Source organism: Typopeltis vanoorti, chromosome 6, assembly GCF_054136105.1.
Source record: "Typopeltis vanoorti isolate ZY-2024b chromosome 6, IOZ_Tvanoo_1.0, whole genome shotgun sequence".
NCBI lineage: Eukaryota > Metazoa > Arthropoda > Arachnida > Uropygi > Thelyphonidae > Typopeltis > Typopeltis vanoorti.
In genome coordinates, this window is record NC_143554.1 from 36066149 (window position 1) to 36090664 (window position 24516).

The following is a 24516-nucleotide window of genomic DNA, read 5'->3' on the forward strand; positions in this document are numbered from 1 at the left end:
AGTTTCTTTTTCCTAAGATTCCATTGGGGGATTAGGAAGCTGTTTGTTCTGAGGATTATAAGTCCTATAGCAATTAAGCAAGGTCTGCTGGCTGTTGAGAAAAGGATTATACCTGATAGGTTTAGGCAAGGGGAGTTCCTTCCGTGTCATATCAGTAGCATCTCTGATTGCCTGCCTATCTTTGTATCATCAGCAAACAACTGAAGATATCCTGTCTACCTCTTTTCAATATCATTAATGTATATATTAAACAACAGTGATGTTAGAACTGATACATGGGGTACACCACTGGTCACCTTGAATCTGGTGACCAGTGGCAAATTCACATCCCCCCATATAACACTTTTACACCTGTCCGTTCAGCCACCCACTTATTTGAGCTAATAGTTTGTTCCAATCCCATATTCTCTAGTTTATGCAACAGCCTTTTGTGTGTTATCCTATCAAATGCCTTAGCAAAATCCAACATTATCATTGTGTATCCATTCCCTTTATCAAACTTTGCCATAACATTATTATAAAAATATGAGAAAATTGCTCAGACATAACCTCCCTTTAATAAACCAGTGCTCTTCCTTGCAAAGTATTTCTGTATGTGAATTCTTGCCATCTTCTCTAAAATCTTTACAATTTCTCCAGAGATACTGATAAAAGAAAATGGCAAATAAAAGAATCCACTGTGGTCATTTTTTCTTGCTGCGCTCATTAAAAATCAAGGACCAATTCTAAGCAACATTCAAAAATTGATGGCAAAACTAAGTTGGATTATTTAATATTTTTTTAATGTAAAAACCCAGTTTTGTAGTCAAACATGTACATCACATCGACTAGACTGTCATATTCCATTTAGTAGATATATGCAGAACCTGTTATTTTCTTGGAACTGTGAAAGCATCATGCCATCTCCATTTAAACAAATAAGCAGAACAGTTTAATTATGTAGAGTTATATAATATTTCTGTGTGATAAATACTGAAAAGTTATATACTTAACATTTATCCAAGACATGCAATGACATAGCCTTAAAAGGTAAGTTATGAGTGCTTTGCAATTTTTTCATTTCTTTATACACACACGAACAAAGAAATTAGTGCAACTGGAAGAAAACATGGTACAATGGCAAAACTAAGCAAATAGCTACAGTGCAGGGTGGTATGCAAATGATCCAAGTTTGGTGCGATTGCACATGCCCACACACCCTGCAGTGGTGCTGCAAGCACGAACTGGCAGCCTTATAAAGCCAGGATGTAGTCGATAGCCGATTAAAGCGAAAAGCACCAGCCGATGCAAGCTAGAGTACAGAGTAACAATAATGGCGGGTATTTGCCAACGACATTGATTTAAGCAACTTACGGACTTTGACAGAGGCATGATTATTGGCCTGAAAACTGGAGGGTGGTCGGCATGCCATATAGGCGTGCACATGAACCATTCTGACCATACCGTCCAACAATGTTGGGAGCTGTGGACACGTTCTGGCACTGCCACATGGCAGAGCGGCACCGGTCCGATCAGGAGGACCAACGCTAGAGAGGATTGACGGATCATGCGGCAAGCACAGAGGGATCCCACGGTGACCTGGTCTGCTATACAGGCAGATGTAGGGGCTCCTGTGTGCCCACGAACCATTTCCCGATGCCTTGCGGAGGTGAATCTACGATCTCAGTGCCCCCCTTATGTGTGCTCCCATTAACACCACAACATCGCCGACTCCATTTGCAGTGGTGCCAGACGAGAGCGACATGGAACGCCACAGACTGGTGATGTGTGGTCTTCAGCGATGAGTTTCGCTTCATCTTGGGGACAGATGATCATCGTGTCCGGGTGTGGAGGACTCCTGGTCAAGGACACAATCCTGACCTCACTATCGAGCGCAACACCTCCTACACTACAGGTATTATAGTCTGGGGAGCCATAGCCTACGATAGCCGATCACCCCTCGTAGAGGTACGTGCCGCATTGATGGGGCAACGGTATGTGGACAACATCTGATGGCCCATGTTCTCTCATTCCTGGCTGGGATACCAGGAGTGCTATACCAGCAGGATAATGCTCATCTGCACACGGCTTGGGTTGCCCAGGCCTGCCTACATCGTGTACAGACACTTCCATGGCCAGGCCTGCCCGCTCCCAGGACTTGTCCCCTATCAAGCATGTTTGGGAGCAGCTGAAACGCCAGCTCCCACTGTGCTGCAATATCTGGGATTTGGAGCACAGTATTCATCACGTGTGGGCCAGTCTGCCACAGGACAACATCAGGTTTTCCACCATGCCAGACCGTATTGCAGCATGTAATGCTGCACGAGGCGGTGCAACGCGCTATTGATGATGATGACTGGATTGCATACCACAGATCCCTTTGTAATTGTTCTTCACCTCTGTTTTTGCTATCATGTGCATCACTCACCTGTATCATTACACCAATAAAATTTCAGTTGAATCCTATGCTTCCTTCTTGGTGCGCTAATTTCTTTGTCCGTGTGTGCATGTATGTATAAGAAAGTGGAATAGAATATATATACAAGATGTAAATATTGTATTTAGTTGTGGACTATATATATCCTTGAAATATATTGTCTTGCCTTGAAATAAAGTTGATCTTTAAAGGACATCTAAAAGGTAGATGGTTAGGACCAGGATGGTCCTTGCCATGTAATATATTCATAAAATTATTTAAATATTAAGAATAAAATTTCTCTCATTACTGATGACATGAAGCTGGATAGAGCAATCAGTTATTTGTCTGACTTTAGTCTTTCAATCAAAATGGGGTCATTTAAAATATTGGAAGAGTAGGTAGAGAATAGGATTCAAAATTTAATATGAATTAAATGTAAGTATGTGGAATTTGGTTAGGAGATAGTTCTTGATGGATAGAAGTTGGGTGGACAGAACTTAGAAAGAGCTAATTAATGCAAGGATTCAGGTTTTCATTGATAGTGAATTGAAGTTCTGGAAATCATGATACTATGAATAGTTAGGAAAACTTAACAGCTTACAGGTTTAATTAAAAGAAGCCTCATATTTAAGAGAAAAGAACTTATGATACCATTATATGTCTCTAAGCAAGCCATAATCCAAGATAGTGCTCTGAGATTATACAACTTTGCAACTTCACTCCCCCCCCCCCCCCTCACAAATTTTTAACAGTTTTTAAAGAGAAGCAGAAGTATTCAAAATATTGGATGGCTTCAGCAGTAATTAGAAGCAATGAATTTATGTAACTTTAAGAAAGTCAGAAAGAATTAGGTGATTATCACCTTAGAATTTGATTTTAAAATTTATCGATAAAGAATAATTTGGGAGTGGTTTGGTAGTGGTTGCATTTTAATATGCTGCAGAAAAAGAAGTAATTTTTCAAAATTTTCAATTCTTTATATAAAATAAGAAATTTACAATATTTAAAAAAAGGCTAATTCTTCTTATTTGCCAAAGAGAGTAAAGTGAGACCATTTAGTCTTAAATGAACTTTTGGAAGTTGGTTAGCTTTTGGATAGCTGGTCCAAAACTGTCAATCATTTTTACTGATATCTGGGGAAAAGAATATGATAGACAACCCTAACACTACATGTTATTGTCTAAAATTGTGCGAGTTCTATGGTCAATTTTCTTGAGTTGTTAGACGAAAAACTCAAGTTTCCAGGAGAAAAACCATACTTGCTCATCCCAGAGATCAACTAAATTTGGAACTGGTCGAAGAAAGGATTAGAAAAAATTCCTGTAATCAGCAACTAGAATTGAACTTAGAAAAATCTTCTTCTTGTGGCCTATGCTATGGATGCAAATAGCATTTAAATTGCACAGGCCTTAAATTTACAGTGTTATACAGGGTGTTCGGGATAAATTTGACATATTTATAATTAATTATATTTTTCCGTAAGTTACATGTATTAACACACACTTCTCTTCATTTAAAAGTTTGGACCCTTCTTCATTCATATACAAGATGTCAGAAAGGATGGATAGCTGGAACCCACCTGAATCATGGAAGAGAATAACTTGTATCATGATGATTCGTGCCCGCCATCAAAATAAGGATATTACGACTGCTGCCCAATGCTCCCTGAATACAGTAAAAACAATCAGGCATGAACTAGAGACTTGCAATGGTGACTACGAGGATGTAGCAAGAAGAAAGATCCCTAGCAGATGATCTGATTGCGTTCGTACAGCAGAATTCCTCGCAAATCTGCAGGAACAGGTGTTGAAGAACCCTGGCATTGGAATTCGGGCTTTGTTCGTGGAGTTGCTAACTGTAGTCAAGCCCTGGATAACAAGGGTAGCCAATGGTAGGCCGTATGTATGGCAGCAGGATTCGGCCCCTTGCCACACCTCTGGGAAAAGTCAAAAATGGTTGTCTGAAAATTTCTACGACTTCACCAGTCCAAATGTTTGGCCTCCAAACTCCCCAGACCTTAACCCCATGGATTATTTTGTATGGGGCGCAGTTGAAAAAGACACCAATCGCACTTCCAGTAATACAAAAGCCCAGTTAATGGATAAAATTAAAACAGTTTTTGCGGCCCTTCCCAGGGAGACTGTAGCATCAGCTTGTTCGAGGTTCCGAAGCAGAATTGAAGCTGTGATCGATGCTAATGGTGGTTATTTTGAGTAAATCTTGTTGATAGTATTGTAATTAACTCTGCCTGTAATGTTTTTTTGTCAATTCATTAAATTTAATAGATACAAAGAAGATTTTCTTTTTCCTTACGAAACTGTCAAATTTATCCCGAACACCCTGTATAATATAAATAATAATCATTTACATTATTATAATTTTTATTTCTTATAAAATATTTTATATTTATTTATTAATAAATATATTATTGTAACAAACTATATAATGTTATATAATATTGTTTATATTGCAAATAAATTATATATGAATATATAGATAATATAATATAATACGAAATAATTAGTAATATTAGTTTAGTTGTGATAACTATTTTACTTTTTTGAGTGAGTTATTAAGTTTGGAAAATTGCTTATTACTGTGTATTGCACCAACATGTAACAGAATAGTGGCAACCAAGATATCATTGTTAGGTGAATTTAACTTGAGGGATTTTGTTAGATGTGTGTGAAATGTATTCTTTACAAAGGCTAAACAATTTGTGTAAGAAAGTAAGACTGTTGATATGTGTTGGAAGTGTTTTAAAAGTGAGTACCAAATGTGTGGATTGATTAACAATATGATAACAGTAATAGCAAGTCATCATCATCATCAAATTCCTGCCATGTACCCTCAAGGGGTGTACAGGATATGATAGCACTACACGAAAAATTTACATCATTACTAACTTCCTATCTACAATTTTCCTCCAAATTAGTCTGTTACTTGTCAAGACTCCAACATTATCAGATCTTATATTTCTATCGTTTTTAGGCACTTTGTACCGTATCAATCCATCTATATCTTGGTCTTCCTCTGGGTCGTTTTCCTGCCAACCTGGCAGAGAACACTTGTTTTGCTAATCTTCGCCCATTCTGTTTAAGTGACCATACCACCTGAGATTAGCTCTGCTAACGCATTCCTGGATGCTGACAACCTCAAGTTCTTTCCAATTATCCTCGTTTTTAATATGATATTGCCATTGATGCCATCTGTTCACACCTCTCATCTTTCTCAGGACTCTCATATCTGCAGTCTCCAGTCTTAGGTCAAGTGTTTTACGTCTGACCACCTCTCAGATCCATAAGTTAAAACTGGTTTGAATACTGTCTTGTATACAGCTAATTTAGTATTCCGGCTAATTTCTCTCATATTCCATATGAATTTATTCAATTGACTTCCTACCATACCAGCTTTGTTGATTCTGTTGTCTATTTCTATATTTAATTTACCATCTTCACTAAAAATCGTGCCTAAGTAGCTGAAATGTATTACTTGTTCCACAGGTTCTCCATTCACAACACAGTTGACATGTTCAATGATTCTGCCTATTTTCGTTGTCTTTTTCTTTTTATTGCTGACCCTTCATACCATATCTATTACAACAGTTATTCAAGTAATAGCAAGCGGGAAACATAACTAACAAAAGGCATTCAGATATGAGTTTTGGTGGGAATGGAAAGGTGAAAGTATTATAGTGAAAGTGAGCAAAAAGGTGAATAATGTATGAATGAGAAATAGTGGAAGATCAGGAGAATGACAAAGTATTAATGAGAGAAAGATCAGGAATAGATAGTAAGGAGGGATATGTTATGTATAGTGCTTCATAAGATAAAGTGTCAGCTCAAACACCTAGAGATGTGTCTGATGAGTAGTAGTACTGCAGAGATGAGAAAGAAAGATGTCCAAGAAAAGGTGAGGTGTATGCTAGAGTGAGAGAGAGAGAGTGAGGAGGGAAGTAAGAAGTACGAATACATTATTATTACACCCTCCATGGAGTCGACAGACTCATCGTGGGAAGTTCATTCAACTGACAACATATTTATCATTTAGAATCTTAAATCCTTAACACTCCTTGCATTAACAACATATTTTGGTAATGCGTTCCATTCACTGACAATTCTCCATGTTAAAAAATCTACTCCTCACACCCCTCTTCACCACACTTTTACAAAGAGTAGAAGGTGATAGGGGAAGAACCAGGAATGACCTTTGGTTCTTCCCCTATCACCTTCTACTCTTTTTATAATCCTCCCTGGATTAATCTGATAAAATCCTCTCATTAACTTAAATGTCTCTATCATATCACTTCTCTTCCTCCTATCCACCAAACTTTGCAATCCACATTTCTTCAACCTCTCTCCATAGCCAGCATTCCAAACTCCTGATATTGTCTTAGCCACTCATCTCTGGACTCTCTCAAATGTCTCCACATCACATTGAAAACCAGGTGACCAGATTCGAGCACAATAGTCCAAGTGTGGTCTGACCAGTGCCTTATACAGTGTCACAACCACTTTCTTATCCTTGCATGTTAGAGTATTTCTTATCATAGCAGCATTACGATATGCTATCTTTGCAACACTAGCAATATGCCCTCTAAACTTCAGTCTGCTGTCAACTAACACTCCCAAATCTCTAATCTCATCCACTTCCTGCAGTACGGCACCATTGATATAGTACACAGCCTTATATTTCTGCACTCCAGAATGCAACCCTTGCACTTATTGATATTAAAACTATAACCCCACTCTTTTGTCCAAGTAAAAAAAGTCTATTCAAATCTTCCTGAAGGAATTCAGCATCAGCAGTGCTACTTATAATTCTTCCCAACATCAGCAAATAACTGAAGCTCCCCACGATGTATTGTTTACAACAAGTTAAACAGCAGGGGCCCAAGAACAGAATAGGGCAAGCCACTGGTTACCCTCCTTTTTTGAGACACTGCTCCATGATACACAACCTGCTGAGATTGTTCAGAGAGTCCATCTAACCAATATACTATCTATTCTCATCCTCTGCAGCTTGTACACCAATTTATCATGTGGTAATCTATCAAAAGCTTTTGCAAAGTCTAAGTGCTTGATGATAGTATGACAGAATCATGCTTAACAGCTGCCAAAATTAAGGTTTTGGCATGTATAAATGGTTTGAAAAGTTTGTCTAATATGGTATAAGAGAGAGAGTAAAAATGGCAATTTGCTGCATGGAATTTAGTCAGTGCATAGGTTATACAGGAAGAATGGTATATGGTTTTTAGAGTTATGGAGCGAATTTGATAGATGAAAACATATATGAACAATAGATTGCACTTGGGATTTGAAGCTAGGTGTCTGGAGAAAGTGTTAATCATGTTGAATTGTATTTTCAGCAGTTTGGAAGTGCAAAGTCAGGGAATGATGCCTGCAATCCCCCATAGAGCTGTTAAGGAAGAAATGCAGGTATTAGCGTACATGCACCTTTGAGGCAAGTGAGTGTTAGAATAAGATTGATTGCAAAATGCAAGGGTAGTTGTGTGAGATTACAGTAATTTTTGCATTCTAATGACAGCAGTTTCTAGAATAAAGGAGGGGAATTAGCATTGTTCAGTTCAACTTGATCAGAAGTTGAACTAATCTTATCATATTTTCAGGAGGATAAAGAGAACAGGATGGTGGAGGAGAGATATGCTGATGATAGTAGAAGAAATTGCAGCCAAAGAGAGCAAGTGTTCACTGGGAAGGCAGAGATATAGAAAGTAGAATGTAGAACTGAATATATATTTTGTCCTGCAGGACAAAATATATACCCAGTTCCTATTATAGTTCAGAGATCTTAAAGAATGATTGGTAGGCACCCATTGGCAAATTAGCTTAAGTGCTAAGTTCTGTACAGTTAACTATTATGCAAGACTTTGACTATGGGGGCATAAATTGGAAATTAAAAAAAGATGACATTGAAGAAAGAATGACAATTATACAGCTAGATCTGGTGATAGTATCTAAGGATTTGTTCATAATCATGGTGGCCAGATTGCAGTCTTGACCTGTTAGGTAGCTAATCATGTTGAATTGTATTTTAAGAAGTAGTATGGACCCTACAGAGCAGGTGATTATGGCAAAATTAGGGTTTAACAACATATATTTATGGGCCAACAAAGTGTTTGTCATTACATTTAAACAAAAATTCATATCTTCTTGATTTTGGATTAACCTTTCTCTTCTAAAGAAGAAGTAAATGCCCTGTCTGAAGCCCCAGATTTTGCTATTACTTCTAAATTCATTCCTGTTATAAATTTTTTCCTAGCTGTTGATAAGTGCTACATAATATTCCTTCAGACAAGCTGTCTTTTTTGAGCTGCACAGATTCTTTTTAGGTCCAAGACTCCACTTTCCAATTTATCTTATCTTAAAATTAAGGCTTTACTCTCTCTCTGTCTCTCTTAGGAACACCCATTTTATTATTACAAGGCTAATAAATGGAAAGCAGTGGTAGTTCAAGACTGAAAAGAATATTCAAATAGATAGAAAGGCTGTATGCATTATAGAAAGGCTGTATGAATATTCAAATAGATAGAAAGGCTGTATGAAATATTCATATTTCACTTATTTTAAACAGTTTTAATTCCCAACACACAACAAAAATAATCAGAAAATAATCAATATTTATTAAAGTTATTTGCTAATATTTTGCTGGTGTTAAACCCAGCATCTTCTGAGCAGAAAGAACAGTTTGTCAGTATACGAATATTGCTCTCCCAGATTTTTGGTAATTGCTACAGCCATAGTTGCTGATATTTGGGCAATGATTTAAAGCTGATGCTAATTCCATAATCACTCTATCTGACTTATAATAACTTCTGCGTAGCACTCTTGTTTTTTTCCATTTGATCCTCTGTGAATGGGTATCCAAGGCATGTTCTACTAGTCCCGACTTGCCATAATGATGGTGCCAAATGTATTTTTGTGTTCTCTGAGGTGAACATCAACGATTCTTCCTCTGTCTATAGTAAGCCAGGTCACACGTGTGGGCATTTCATACACGGATGTGATAAATGGGAGAGTTTGTCTTTAGATATTTTTATTATCTTTTTATGTTTTTGTTATATTTTATGGATGATGGTTAACAATTTGATATATAGTTTAAAAGTTGTGAGGAATTGATATTTATTATTACTTATTGCCTAATAAATATAACTAATAAATAAATTGGCAACCCTCATTCATTCAGCTAAGGACAAACTCTCTCCTTTATCATGTTCAGGAGCATATGTTAATAGAGTTTTCCATTACATTAATTTACTCTTGAAGTAGAAAAAAGGTCATCCTCATCATCACCGCGCGCGCACACACACACACACACACACACACACACACACACACACACACACACACACACACACACACACACACACACACACACACACACACACAGAGATATAGACAGAGAGGATGTCCCATAATTCTTAGTGCAGTTTTGATCTTTAACTGCTTCAAAAGTATCACAGTTACAGAGTTGAAAATTTGAAAGTATAACTATTAGAATTTTTGATGCATGAATAATATTATTTCATTACAGTTCTCATTACATTTTTTGATTTTTTTCGATTTTTTATACTGGTTGATTGAAGATGGCAAATGTTGAAGTAAAAGTCAATTGCATCCTGTGGCTTGCTAAACTCAAGCCCATAACAACAGTAAGAAGAAAATTATCTGCCCATTATAACAAGGAGGCTCCCCACAAAAATTTAATAACTAGATGAAAAAATTCAAAGAAACTGGATCTATTCATGACAAACCCAGATCAGGGAGATGTTCATCAAGGGAAGCGAATGTGGTCAAAATCGAAAAGCATTTAATAAGAGTTCCAAGAAATCAGTGCAACATGCTGCTGCTAAGTTAAATGTACCAAAAACTACAGTGCACAGAATTCTAACCAGACAACTCCATAAACATGCTTACAAAATTACGACTGTTCAAATGGTACAAGAATTATCATTCCAGGTTGGATTTCTGTCAACTGATGAAAGACACAAATGGAAAATGACATGGATGTTATTGATATGTTGACTTTTTCAGATGAAGCAACATTCCACATAAGTGGGAAAGTTAACCATCACATTTGCCACATTTGGGGTACAGAGAAGCCTCAGGAAATGTGGCAACACTAAAGAGACTCACCAAAAGTTAATGTATGGTGCGTGGTTAGGAGGTGTTGCATTATTGGGCCATTCTTTTTCGATGAGCCCACTGTCAGGGGTGAATCTTATTTAGCAATGCTTCAGAAATTTTTTTTATTTCTGAATTAAAGGGATTAAATCTTACAAATAAAACCATTTTCCTACAGGATGGGGCATCTGTCACTATGCGACATAAGTATGAAAGTTTCTGGGTGACACTTTCACAGACAGGTGGATTAATAGAGGAGGTGCTCTTGCATGGCCACCTCGGTCACCTATCCTGACTCTGTCAGACTTCTTCTTATGGGGTCACATCAAAACAGTCGTGTATGCTTCAAAACTTGCTTCTCTTGATGACCTTAAGACTAAAATTACAAACGCAATCAATGCAGTCATTGCTCAGGAACTACTAAATGTTTTCCAGAACTTCAGAAATCACCTAGTTACATGTATTGCAGAAGTTGCAGTCATATTGAGCACTAATAAAACAAATCATTGTAGATAAAACTTAATTACATACTCTTAGGCTATTATTATACTATAAATCTGTAACTTTCATAATGTTGTTCCTATTAAAGTTTAAAGCTGCACTAAGAATTATGGGACCCTGTGTGTGTGTGTGTGTGTGTGTCATTTTGTATTTTTTTCGACATCATTCTTTTTCATCAGTTAGATACTGGCCTACACTCCTTTGTTTTTAGAAAGAAAATTACACTTTATACATTCATGCTCTTTCACATCTGTCAAAAAATTTAACACTATTAAAACTGTTGTACATTGTGCTCATTCTTTGGTCTCTACTTAAGAAGCCATTAGTCAGAAGGTGCTTTTAAGACCACCTTCCTGTCTAATAGTTTTACCAAGTCTTATGTCAACAGCATTATTAACAGCTATAGGACTTCATCACTTTCCTTCCAAGAAGTAGTCTGTTGCATTACTATTCCTTATGTTAAATGCATTTCTGAAAGAAAAGCCAAATTGCTTCGTTCTATTGGCCTTCACATGTCCATCTGCCCTTTTAACAAGATTTTTGCCTCTTTTAGAGTTTCCTAAGGATAAATGTCCACCTTTAGCCTATTCTGGTGTATATTAAATTCCAAGTCATTGTGGGTTATCATACTTTGGCCAAACTGGTAGATTTGCAGCTGTTCATTGTGACAAACATCTCAGTTATATCAAATTCCATGAACCATAACATCTGCACTTGCAGAACATGACATTTTCACCAAATGTTGAGTCCTTTGGAAACAGACTTAAGGTACTTCACAAAAGTAGATCTGTCTTAGAATGTTTATACAAAGGTAGTTGTGAAGCCTTTCTTCACTGATAAAATGTGAATAGAAATAATGAACTGAAGTTGTCTTTTTATGGGAATAGTTCTTCTTTATACATCCTGCCATGCTCATTAGTTTTTTTTTGTTTAAATGATATACTTCTTAATTTAAAATTATGCATTTAGTACTTGAAGCAAACTTAAGTACTTTGAAATAAGTACTTAAGTACGTTAAACAAATTCCATTTTCTTTTCATTTCATATGATGATGCAATGGCCGTGAGTCCCTTTTATGGGGAGTTACTGCACCATCTCAATTTCCCCCCTATTTTATCCAGGGCTCGGGACCAGCAGAGCTGACGAATCAGGCCTATGGCTGGGTGGTACTGTTTCTTAAGTATTCCCGACTGTAATCTGTGTGTATTCACAGGGCCAGTTTGCCTGTTCTGGGAGATGAAAACCCAAGTTTCCGGGTGAGCCCCCCCCCCCCCCCCCCCCACCTCTATATGAGACTAGTTAACTCACCGTTCGTCAAGAGACCAGATAAAGGTTCCTCATGTCATGGACGGGAATCGAATCTAGGCCTTTCCGACCAAAGGGCTTCATCTATACTACCTTAACTATGGAGGATCTACAAATTCCATTATCAGCTAACATCCCTTTAAATTTGCATGGCAACATGGGAATGTTTTTTGAAAAATAATATTCCTGTAAAACTATTAATGGAGATAATCCCTGCTCAGGCTACCACATAGAGAAGGGGTTGCTGAAAGGAAGCACAAATGATGCTAAAATAAGTGTGCACCAGTCTTATTTTCATAAAGATCATGTCATCATATACAAGCTTATCACCAAAATGGCACTAGTCAATGTAAATTGAAGTGCATACAGTTTATAGTAATTGGTCAGTTTAATAATCAGCTTGTAAAGTTGTTGAAAATTTAACAATTGCCTTGTATGAGCTGGCTCTAGTACACCACTGGATATAACGCAGAGATTGACAGAAGCAAATACTACTTTCAGAAAATTTAATATATCATCCAAATATCACAGTCAACCAAATATTATAATAAAATCAAAATAAAGATCTTTAATAACAATGTTAAGGCCAAATTATATGGATCAAAGACATGAAAATTGACCAAAAAACAAGCTAAATTAAATAGTTTTCAAATAAAATGTTTGCATAAAATATTAAAAATTGTTTAGCCCCAACATATGATAAACAATGAATTATATAAATGAACTGAACAAAAAAGTATTACCAGTGAAAAAAAACAGATGGAAATGGATTGGACATGCACTCAGAATGAAAAGTAAAGAGATTCAAAGAGTAGCTTTGACTTGGATTCTGGAAGGGAAAGGGTAAGACCTAAATTAACTTGTACAGAGAACGAGAAAAGGAAAGAAAAATGTCCAATTGGGAGAGAAGCAGAATTAGTGACTTAAGACAGAAATATCTGGAAGAAATGGATCCTAGCATTATATGCCATGAGGCACAAAGAGGATAAGTAACTGTACTTATGTAACTGGATTGCAGGAAATTGATGATGCTAGGGATTTGGGAGTGATGGCAGACAGAAATGAAGAGCAAAGGGCACATTGCCAAAATGGGAAAAATAGCGCATAGAATCACTTGGATGTTGAAAGCACACAGCTAAGCAGAGATAAAGAGGTTATTATCCTTCTAAACAAGGCTTTTGATATACAGCTACATCTGAACTGTTGTGCACAGAATTGGGCCCCAGTTTTCTTGGAGATAGTGATGTTGGCGGGAAGGATCCAGATAGTGTGACAAAGAACATGACATACAGAGTGCTCTTTCTGAGGATAGATTGAAGAGTTGTAGGTTATCAAAAATTGGTTGATAAGTAGAAAAGAGGTAGTAATGGGGTTTTATAGGAATGATGCATACACATTTTTTTCAATACATGACAAAATGGAGAAAAACAAGGTGGGGAGTTACCCATTGAAATTGCATAAAAAGGTGGTTAGCAAGGACATGACTAATGTTTTTTATTTTCTTGGAGACTAGTAAATATGCGAAATGGGTTGCCAGAATAGTAATGAGTATTTTTTTCTCTTAGTGAATGAGTTCAAGCATCATGATAGGTGTTGGGTGAATAATGATTAGCATGGATCTCCTAATAAGTCTTCAATCTTCATAGAGATAGATACCTGTGTAATAATAATATAGTACAGAACATGTTGATATCATAAGGAACCATACAAATTAAATTAATTTTAAATTGAATGAAAGTAATGTATATTTTTAAATCATAAATAAATTTTCTCCTGTATTTGTGTTTTTTTTAAAAGAAAACTATGCATTATCATTATTCAGGCCTCCATGGAGTCAAAAGACTCATCGTCAGAGGTCCTTCCTAAGAACATAAAGTCTGTCAAGACTCATTGAGGGGAGGTCCCCCCCCTAAGAAACACAAAGTCTATCATACCACTCCTTATAATAAATAAGGAGTGGTATGATAATGTATGGCCTCATGTCATTACTCCTTCCCGCTGTTCAACCAAGCGAAAGAACTCCCCAGTGTTAACCCTGTAACCACCTCTCAACAGTTTAAAAGTCTCAATCATATCACCACCAAACTCTGCAGTCCACATTCCCTCAGCCGATCCTGATAACTAACATTGTACAGTCCTGAAACCATCTTTGTCATCTGTCTTTGTACCCTTTCCACAGTTAATTCATCCCCTTCAAATCCTGAGGACCAAATCTGAGAACAATAGTCTCAGTGTGGTCTGATCAGAGACTTATACAACGGAATGATAACCCTCTTATCTGTGCAGGTCAGTGTCCTTCTCATAATAGCAGCAATCCTCTGTGTTACCTTCACCACTTTTGCAATATGTCCCCTAAACTTCAGGTTTCTATCAATCATCAACCCCAGATCTCTTGTCTCCCCTACTTCCTCCAGTATAACTTCTCCCATAGAGTATGCAGCATCCCATCGATGTTTCCCAAACCTCAAGACCTTACATTTGCTGCATTAAACTGACATCCCCATTCATTTGCCCATCTATCTAGCTTATTCAAATCCTCTTGCAGGGCTACCACATCTGCACTATTACTAATAATCCTTCCCAGCTTCGCATCATCTGCAAACAACTGAATATCCCCTTGCAATCCACTGGCAATGTCATTGATATAAAGGTTAAATAATATAGGTCCTAGTACTGAGCCCTGTGGGACCCCCACTTGTAACCCTCTGCTTCCTTGAAACTGCTCCACCATACACAACTCTCTGATACCTATCAGACAGCCAATCCTGAATCCAGTTGACCAACCTGACATCCAGACTCACGTGCTGCAACTTAAATATCAGCTTATCATGTGGCACCCTGTCAAATGCCTTTGCTGAGTCTAAGAAAATTGCAGTATATGTCTTTCCCTCATCTAATGTTCTTGTAACTTTATTATAAAAGGCTAGCATATTGCTAAAAACGAGCATCCTTTCACAAATCCATGTTGACTCTCATAGATAACATTACCCTCATCTGCCCAATGCTGTATACGGTCCCTCACTACTTTCTCCAAGATCTTAACTACTGATGACAGACAAACTGGCCTAATTAGAAATCATATTAAGTACAGTAGATGCCGGCCTGGTTAGTCGAGTTAGCATATCTACTCTCCGTAGTTATCGAGTTAGCACCATACACAACTCTCTGATACCTATCAGACAGCCAATCCTGAATCCAGTTGACCAACCTGACATCCAGACTCACGTGCTGCAACTTAAATATCAGCTTATCATGTGGCACCCTGTCAAATGCCTTTGCTGAGTCTAAGAAAATTGCAGTATATGTCTTTCCCTCATCTAATGTTCTTGTAACTTTATTATAAAAGGCTAGCATATTGCTAAAAACGAGCATCCTTTCACAAATCCATGTTGACTCTCATAGATAACATTACCCTCATCTGCCCAATGCTGTATACGGTCCCTCACTACTTTCTCCAAGATCTTAACTACTGATGACAGACAAACTGGCCTAATTAGAAATCATATTAAGTACGGTAGATGCCGGCCTGGTTAGTCGAGTTAGCATATCTACTCTCCAGCCAAAAGGCTGTGGGTTTGAATCCTGCAAGTGGGTGTTTGTGATTGTTTGTGAAAGTACTAGTAGTGGTAGGCAGTAGATGGTGTATTGAGTGGTGGAGATGAAGAGTTGTAGGGTAGGTGCCCTCCATCGATGAGTCTTTGGACTCCTTGGAGGTGTCACTTAATAATAATAATAGTTATTATTATTCTTGTGTTTATGTATATAAAAATTTATGGATGCAAAAATAAAGGAGAGGAAGAACATAAGCCATGAGTATAATTATAGACAAGCTAACCTCCAGATATGTGTACATGCATCGATCACAGTGGTGATGTTGATTGCTCAGTATGTGGTTAATCTACTTTTGTTTCATCTACTTGAGCACTGAGTTAGTTGGTCTCAGACTATGTTATGAGGTTGGTTTTCCATCACAGATATAAAACTGACCTCAAAGACATTTCACAATACTTACATGTACTATAAATATATGAGTGAACTTAGTTAATTTACGAGCTTATGAGATTTTTGATGTTAGCATCCTGGATCTTAAGTATTCTTATAAAATTTTGATGATAATCATAATGAATTTAAGTATAAGACAATTAAAGCTAAAATGATCTTTGTTAAAAATATTAAGGAACAATTTGAATGTTACTTTTCGAACACTTCATGTTTGAAGCATTTTAAATGTCTTGTAAAAAAAAAAAAAAAAAAAAAAAAAAAGAACCTCTCTTACTTTATTATATCAACCTCTCCACACATATGAGAGGTCTCAAGACCTATAACATGATTGTTCTGTGAGTGGTTAAGTGATGTGTATCTTATTGTGTTTCTCGAAGAGTTAGAGGGTTATATTCATTTAAGTAAATGGTATGGCAAAAAACTGTTCCAAAGGACAGTAGTATATAAAATAAAAGAAGAGGATGAGATGTTGGTTTGGTGAGTTGATGTCAAACAGCAAATTGAGTTGACCAGTAGCTGCTTGTGTTTGTACCTGAATAGAGGAACTCGAGGAATGTTGGTCACCAGTTCGATGGAGCAGTGTATATAGAAATACAGAAGAAACATAATGCAGAGAAAACTTGAGAACATTCGATAAGACTGCTGCTCAAATTATCAAAATAGCTGCTATAAATCTCCTTCAGATTTATAGCAGCTATAATGTAATTTAATTTTTTTTTCATTTTATTTGGCAGGCAGTATTTTAGCTGTGGTCAATGAATCTAGATATCCAGTGCCTTAATATTGGTTATAACCTGTGTTCTTTGCATCTCACTTATCAAACCAATAAGTTTGTTTATAGTAATTAAGATTATATAAGGAAGACCTGGTTATAACCAAGTCTTCCATTTTTTTGAGTTTTGCAATTTGACAGAGTATTTGGCATTTGACAGAGTGCCACATGACTCGTTGGATTTTAAGTTGCATCATGCAGGTTTGGATATCAGGTTATTGGATTGGTAACTGGTTTTCTGATTAATTGTACATGCAGGAGCAGTATCAGGAAGTAGGAAGGCTAGTGGAGTTTCACTGAGTTCAGTACTGGGACCATTACTTTTCAATCTTTGTCATTGATATTCAGTTTTTGTAGGTGGTGTGAAGTTTGGACTGGTTATTTGTAATAGTGTTGATGTCTTGGCTCTTCAAGAGGATTTGAATAGGCTGGAAACGTGGGAAAATGAATGGGTATGTCAGTTTAATGCAACTAAATGTAAGGTTTTTGAAATTCAGGATCCCCAGATGGAATGGAATGCTTCATACTCACTTGGTGGAGTTATGCTGGAAGAAATGGAGGAAAAAAGGGATCTTGGGGTACTTATAGGTAGAAATTTCACATTCAGAGGACATATTGCAAAGTTTGTGGAGATATTTCAGAGAATTGCTATAGTATTGAAGAGGACATTGACAACTAGAGACAGTCTCTTTTTTTCAGCTGGAACAGTCCGGAAAGCATTCTGGTAAACTTTTAGAACTTTGATGGTCCCTAAACACACATTTTATTAAGTATTTCAAAACAAGGACTGCCTCCATTTTAATTTCTCAGTTATCGTCATTGACAATGTAAATCAAGGGTTATCTTTGGTTCATCCAATCTAGTGCTGCCATCTTGTGTTTTGGCACTGAACCTCGAAGATCGAAGTTTTCGATTAGAATCGATAGTCAGCCAGAAGTTATAGTAGTTTCTGGAAGCGTAACTTCTATATGAACAAGCATACAATTAGACTCGCACTTTTACAATGTGGGTGAGTGAGGTTAACATGTTTCATAGAAGTTTCACCAGTTTTACGCGATGAATAGTAAAATAACACAATTTTTCTCTTCTGCTCCTGCAACTAAAAAGTTAAAGCTCAAGAACAGTAAGTGTAGTGATAGTGATGGGGCAAAAACAGACCCGATGAACAGTGATACAAAAACAGGAGGGATAAAACACGTGGCTGCTATGGTTGCTACAACTGCGACAAGTAAAGATGCACAAGAAGATCTGCCTGACTGTTGGACTCTAGACCAAAAAGCTGATTTTTGCAACAAAAATGAGTGGCTGTTGGTGGAGAATAAAAACATTGACTGTAAAATATGTAAGGAAGTTGCAAGTTTGGAAGTAGAAAGAAATAAGCAATGTATGAATATTTCAAAGCCATGGGCAAATATTCAAATTTCTCATTATGGTAGGAATAAAAAAGAGCAAATGACTTCACTACGTAAAAAAATTCACAATTATAAGGACAGTTCAGCTCACATTGCTGCCGCTAAAATTATAAAATCTGCAAAAGAACGAAAACTGGAGTTAGCTTATTCAAAAGCATTTGAACATGAGAAAGAAGTCACTTGTAGAATCTTCAGAACAGCATATAAAGTTGCAAAGAAAACTCAGGCTTTCAATGAATTTGAATCAGAAATTAACCTCCAAGAATTGAATGGCAGTGACATGGGTTGAATTCTACAAATGCTTGTATCAATATAACAAATCATATTGGAACTGAAATGAAAAAAATCTTTTTAAAAAAATAATAGAGTCAAACTGTGAGATTTTCCTTGAGATTGACAAAAGTACCACTATTAGCCAGTTGTCATCATTAATAATATATGTACGCATAATGCTACCTGATATGGAGCAACACACAAATATTTTTATTGACATTGTAGAGTTAGAAAATGTATCTACACAAGGTATTTTCCATAGCTTGATGAATTGAGGGTTCATGATGATTATTTGAAGAAAAATCTTGTTGCCATTGCCTGTGATGGAGCAGCTGTGATGTTGGGCATGAAAAAAGGAGTAGTGGTTTTGATTAAGGAACTTTATCCTCACATTTGGTTTGGCATTGTGCCAACCATAGACTTGAGCTCTCTGTTGGTGATGTTGTAAAAAAAGACTTCCCAGAACAAATCAACCACTTCAAGTCATTTCTTGACAAACTTTACTGTCTCTATCACCAGTCACCCAAAAATGTCAGAGAACTAGGCAAAGTAGCTGAAGATCTTGACAAGGAAATCTTCAAAATTGGAAGAGTTTTAAGTACATGTTAGGTGGCTTCTAGTTTTAGAAGTGTTTCTGTGGTGTGGAAATATTATGAAGCACTTATGGCTCATTTTACAGCAGCAAAACAAGATGAAAACGGAGCAAGTCTGAAAGAGTAATGTATTGAGGGCCTTTTGAAGAAAATAAAAAGTGTTGATTTTGTTTTGGAACTTGGATTGATATGTGATGCTCTCCAAGAATTGTTAGAGCTTAGTGTTGAACTGCAAACAAGGAATATTACACGCTACAAAGCTCATAGCAGTATATCAAGGCAGATTCGGCTGTTTGAAGACAGGAAAGTCAATGGCGGGCCTTTTTATCATGAAGCTGTATAAGCAGTTGAAAATCTGAACTTTCAAGGAGTGACTTTGGAGAAGAGGATAACCAGTCGATCAACAAATGTGAATCGTTCTCTTGATTGTACAAAATTTTATGATTGCTTGAAACGATAAATGGAAAATCGCTTTCTATCTGCAGAAGAGATGCAAATTCCAGAATGGACAAAAGTGTTGTATCCAGAATGTTGGTCAGACTGTGCTGAAAGGAATGTTACTTTCGGTGAGACTGAAGTGGAGAGTTTGTTTAAGAGGCTAAGAATTCCAGAACGACAGGTTGTTAGAGTTTCATGACAGAGAAGAAAATGCCTGCTGCACTATTGCAGTTAATAAAGACTATCAACAGCATCCCCATTTCTACTGCTGAATGTGAGCGTGGTTTTCCCAGATGAACCTGATTATCACACCGACAAGAGCTTCTCTGCAAATGAAGACCGTGAGTACACTGATGTTCTTCAAGCTGGTTGGGCCTCCTCTGAGTGTTTTTCAACCCTTACCATATGTCAATTCCTGGTTCTTGAAAGGCAGGCATTTAGCAACAGACACAAAGAGTAAGGAATGAACTCGTGAAGATGGCAACACCAGTGTGATGAGCCCAATTTGGAAGCTATTGTGAAAATTAAGGTATTTTTTAAACTTTTTTTTCACCATGTTTTAGTGTTTAATGTTTTATTTCCATTTGATATATATAATATCCATTTGCCAAAACTAAAAGAACAAGAGCTTCAAAGGCCTATCATTTATCTGCTTGAAGGTAGATTTTCTGAAGCTACTTTCTGCTTCAATGAAAATCTTTTCAATTACTCATGTTGTGACAATCCCACTGTTTATTCCTTCATTTACTATGCAAGTCTTAGCATCACACAGTGTGTACTCAGATAAATTGACAGTGGCAGCAGTAGAGGGGGAAAGGGCGATATTCAGAAAGAGAGTGAAAGCATAATTTTTTTAATAGTGAGTAGTTAGCTGTTCACTGCTGGTAGTTTTTCTTGAATAGGTTAGTTTACATTGTGAAAATATTCCCTGTTGCTTGACATTGTTCATTGTTGCAGTGTATTGATCAATGCATAATTTTTTTTTTTACATGTATCAGGTTTTTAGGAACTTATACTAAGGGAGAGAGACAAAGATACATTGACATTTATATACAGGGTGTTCGGGATAAATTTGACATATTTATAATTAATTATATTTTTCCGTAAGTTACATGTATTAACACACACTTCTCTTCATTTAAAAGTTTGGACCCTTCTTCATTCATATACAAGATGTCAGAAAGGATGGATAGCTGGAACCCACCTGAATCATGGAAGAGAATAACTTGTATCATGATGATTCGTGCCCGCCATCAAAATAAGGATATTACGACTGCTGCCCAATGCTCCCTGAATACAGTAAAAACAATCAGGCATGAACTAGAGACTTGCAATGGTGACTACGAGGATGTAGCAAGAAGAAAGATCCCTAGCAGACGATCTGATTGCGTTCGTACAGCAGAATTCCTCGCAAATCTGCAGGAACAGGTGTTGAAGAACCCTGGCATTGGAATTCGGGCTTTGTTCGTGGAGTTGCTAACTGTAGTCAAGCCCTGGATAACAAGGGTAGCCAATGGTAGGCCGTATGTATGGCAGCAGGATTCGGCCCCTTGCCACACCTCTGGGAAAAGTCAAAAATGGTTGTCTGAAAATTTCTACGACTTCACCAGTCCAAATGTTTGGCCTCCAAACTCCCCAGACCTTAACCCCATGGATTATTTTGTATGGGGCGCAGTTGAAAAAGACACCAATCGCACTTCCAGTAATACAAAAGCCCAGTTAATGGATAAAATTAAAACAGTTTTTGCGGCCCTTCCCAGGGAGACTGTAGCATCAGCTTGTTCGAGGTTCCGAAGCAGAATTGAAGCTGTGATCGATGCTAATGGTGGTTATTTTGAGTAAATCTTGTTGATAGTATTGTAATTAACTCTGCCTGTAATGTTTTTTTGTCAATTCATTAAATTTAATAGATACAAAGAAGATTTTCTTTTTCCTTACGAAACTGTCAAATTTATCCCGAACACCCTGTATATATATATATATGTCATACGGACAAAGGGACTCTTTGCTAGCAAGCCTCAAATACTCAAAAAAAATGCCTCAATGCTCTATGAAGTACTAAGAATGCTTTATAACATATGGATTTGCTAAAGGGAGGTCGTGTTTTAGTAATCTACTTACTTATTACAATAAAGTGACTACTTCCTTGGACAGAGGAGAAGGATACACAGTAATATACAGGGTGTTCGGGATAAATTTGACAGTTTCGTAAGGAAAAAGAAAATCTTCTTTGTATCTATTAAATTTAATGAATTGACAAAAAAACATTACAGGCAGAGTTAATTACAATACTATCAACAAGATTTACTCAAAATAACCACCATTAGCATCGATCACAGCTTCAATTCTGCTTCGGAACCTCGAACAAGCTGATGCTACAGTCTCCCTGGGAAGGGCCGCAAAAACTGTTTTAATTTTATCCATTAACTGGGCTTTTGTATTACTGGAAGTGCGATTGGTGTCTTTTTCAACTGCGCCCCATACAAAATAATCCATGGGGTTAAGGTCTGGGGAGTTTGGAGGCCAAACATTTGGACTGGTGAAGTCGTAGAAATTTTCAGACAACCATTTTTGACTTTTCCCAGAGGTGTGGCAAGGGGCCGAATCCTGCTGCCATACATACGGCCTACCATTGGCTACCCTTGTTATCCAGGGCTTGACTACAGTTAGCAACTCCACGAACAAAGCCCGAATTCCAATGCCAGGGTTCTTCAACACCTGTTCCTGCAGATTTGCGAGGAATTCTGCTGTACGAACGCAATCAGATCGTCTGCTAGGGATCTTTCTTCTTGCTACATCCTCGTAGTCACCATTGCAAGTCTCTAGTTCATGCCTGATTGTTTTTACTGTATTCAGGGAGCATTGGGCAGCAGTCGTAATATCCTTATTTTGATGGCGGGCACGAATCATCATGATACAAGTTATTCTCTTCCATGATTCAGGTGGGTTCCAGCTATCCATCCTTTCTGACATCTTGTATATGAATGAAGAAGGGTCCAAACTTTTAAATGAAGAGAAGTGTGTGTTAATACATGTAACTTACGGAAAAATATAATTAATTATAAATATGTCAAATTTATCCCGAACACCCTGTACTTGGATTTCGCAAAAGCTTTTGATAGAGTACCTCATGATAAGTTGACAGTCAAACTAGAGCAGATGGGGTTGGATATTAGATTAGTGCATTGGATTTGAGACTGGCTATCTGATAGGTATCAAAAAGTTGTGTATGGGGGTGCAATATCCAGGAAAAGGAAAGTCACTAGTGGAGTGACTTTCCTTAGAGGGATCTGTTTTAGGGCCATTACTATTTAACTTGTATATTAATGATATTGGTGAAGATTTGGATGGAGATATTCAGTTGTTTGCAGATGATGCAAAGTTGGGACGAACCATAAAGAGTAGTGAAGATGTTGTGGCCTTGCAAGAAGACTTGAATAAATTGAGTGATTGGGCAAGCAAATGGGGATGTGAGTTCAATGTTGCAAAATGTAAAGTTTTAAAATTTGGAAAACAAAGATGGGATGCAGAATTTATGCTTGGTGAGAATATATTGTTGGAAGTAGAGGAAATAAGAGATCTGGGAGTGATAGGAGTGATAATGGATAAGGATCTGAAATTTCGGGGACACATCGCCAAAATTGTGAAGACAACACAAAGACTTCTGTGAATGATGAGGAGGACACTGACGTGTAGAAGTAGGGAGATTCTTGTTCCATTGTATAAGGCTTTGATTAGGCCACACATGGACTATTGTGCCCAGATTTGGTCACCTGGTTTTCAGAAGGATGAAGAGATGTTGGAAAGGGTCCAAAGGCGACTGACTAAGGTAGTTTCTGACCTCTGGAATGTCGAGTATGAGGAAAGATTGAAAAGATGTAATTTGCAGAGTCTAGTGGAGAGAAGGAAGAGGGGAGATATGATAGAGACCTACAAGTTGGTAAGGGGTTGTTATAGGATCAATGGTGGAGACGTTCTACAGAGAATAGTGGGAGATCAGGGGAGAACCAGAGGTCATCCCTGGAAACTGTATAAAGAGGGTGTGAGTAGGGGAGTGAGAGGGAGGTTTTTTTCGTGCAGAGTTGTGAATGATTGGAATGCCTTGCCTGAGAGTGTGGTGTCTGCAGGGAGTTTGAATGTGTTTAAGACCCGGTATGATGAGATGTGTGTGAGATAAAAGGACCTCCTAGATGAGTCTTTGACTCCATGAGGTCTTGTTTAATAATAATAATTCCTTAATGCTGCCTTTCTTGCTAAATATCAAGATTCAATGTAAATCTTGTAAACCAGACACTTTACCAAACTATCTTTTAACTGAAAGTGAGTTGATAGCTGTCATATGAAAGTGGCAGGAGGATATTTCCTTCCAGAAGCTTAAGTTTTTAACTGTGCAAAAGAGATTAACTGTCTAGAAGTACACATGCAGTTAACATTGGAGGTCTTTAAAATTTTCATTTCAAATAAGTACTTGACTTTTAATGGTGAGATGTATACTAGCATTTACTTCTTTACCTTGCCTAACTATTCTTCTGTGAACCAGCATCATGACCCATCCTATCCAAGGTGGAACTTCTTTATCTTAATCTTCTTTCTAATAAGGAGCTTCATGTTCAATAACAATCTGCTAACCTTCAGAAGAAGTTATTCAATAAAGAAAAAGTGTTAATTGCAATCTCAT

The 24516-nt window shown here is 37.2% G+C and overlaps 1 protein-coding gene across 5 annotated transcripts in view; it reads left to right on the forward strand.

The window, feature by feature from the left end:
• The window catches only part of LOC150105383 (lisH domain-containing protein ARMC9-like), a 694238-nt gene that overhangs the window by 136708 nt on the left and 533014 nt on the right, over positions 1-24516 (forward strand). For all 5 annotated transcript variants that reach the window (XM_090394755.1, XM_090394754.1, XM_090394756.1 and 2 more), the window contains exon 7: positions 1005-1029. In XM_090394755.1, the coding sequence (XP_090250881.1) occupies positions 1005-1029 (25 nt within the window). The remainder of the gene's footprint in view (positions 1-1004; positions 1030-24516) is intronic.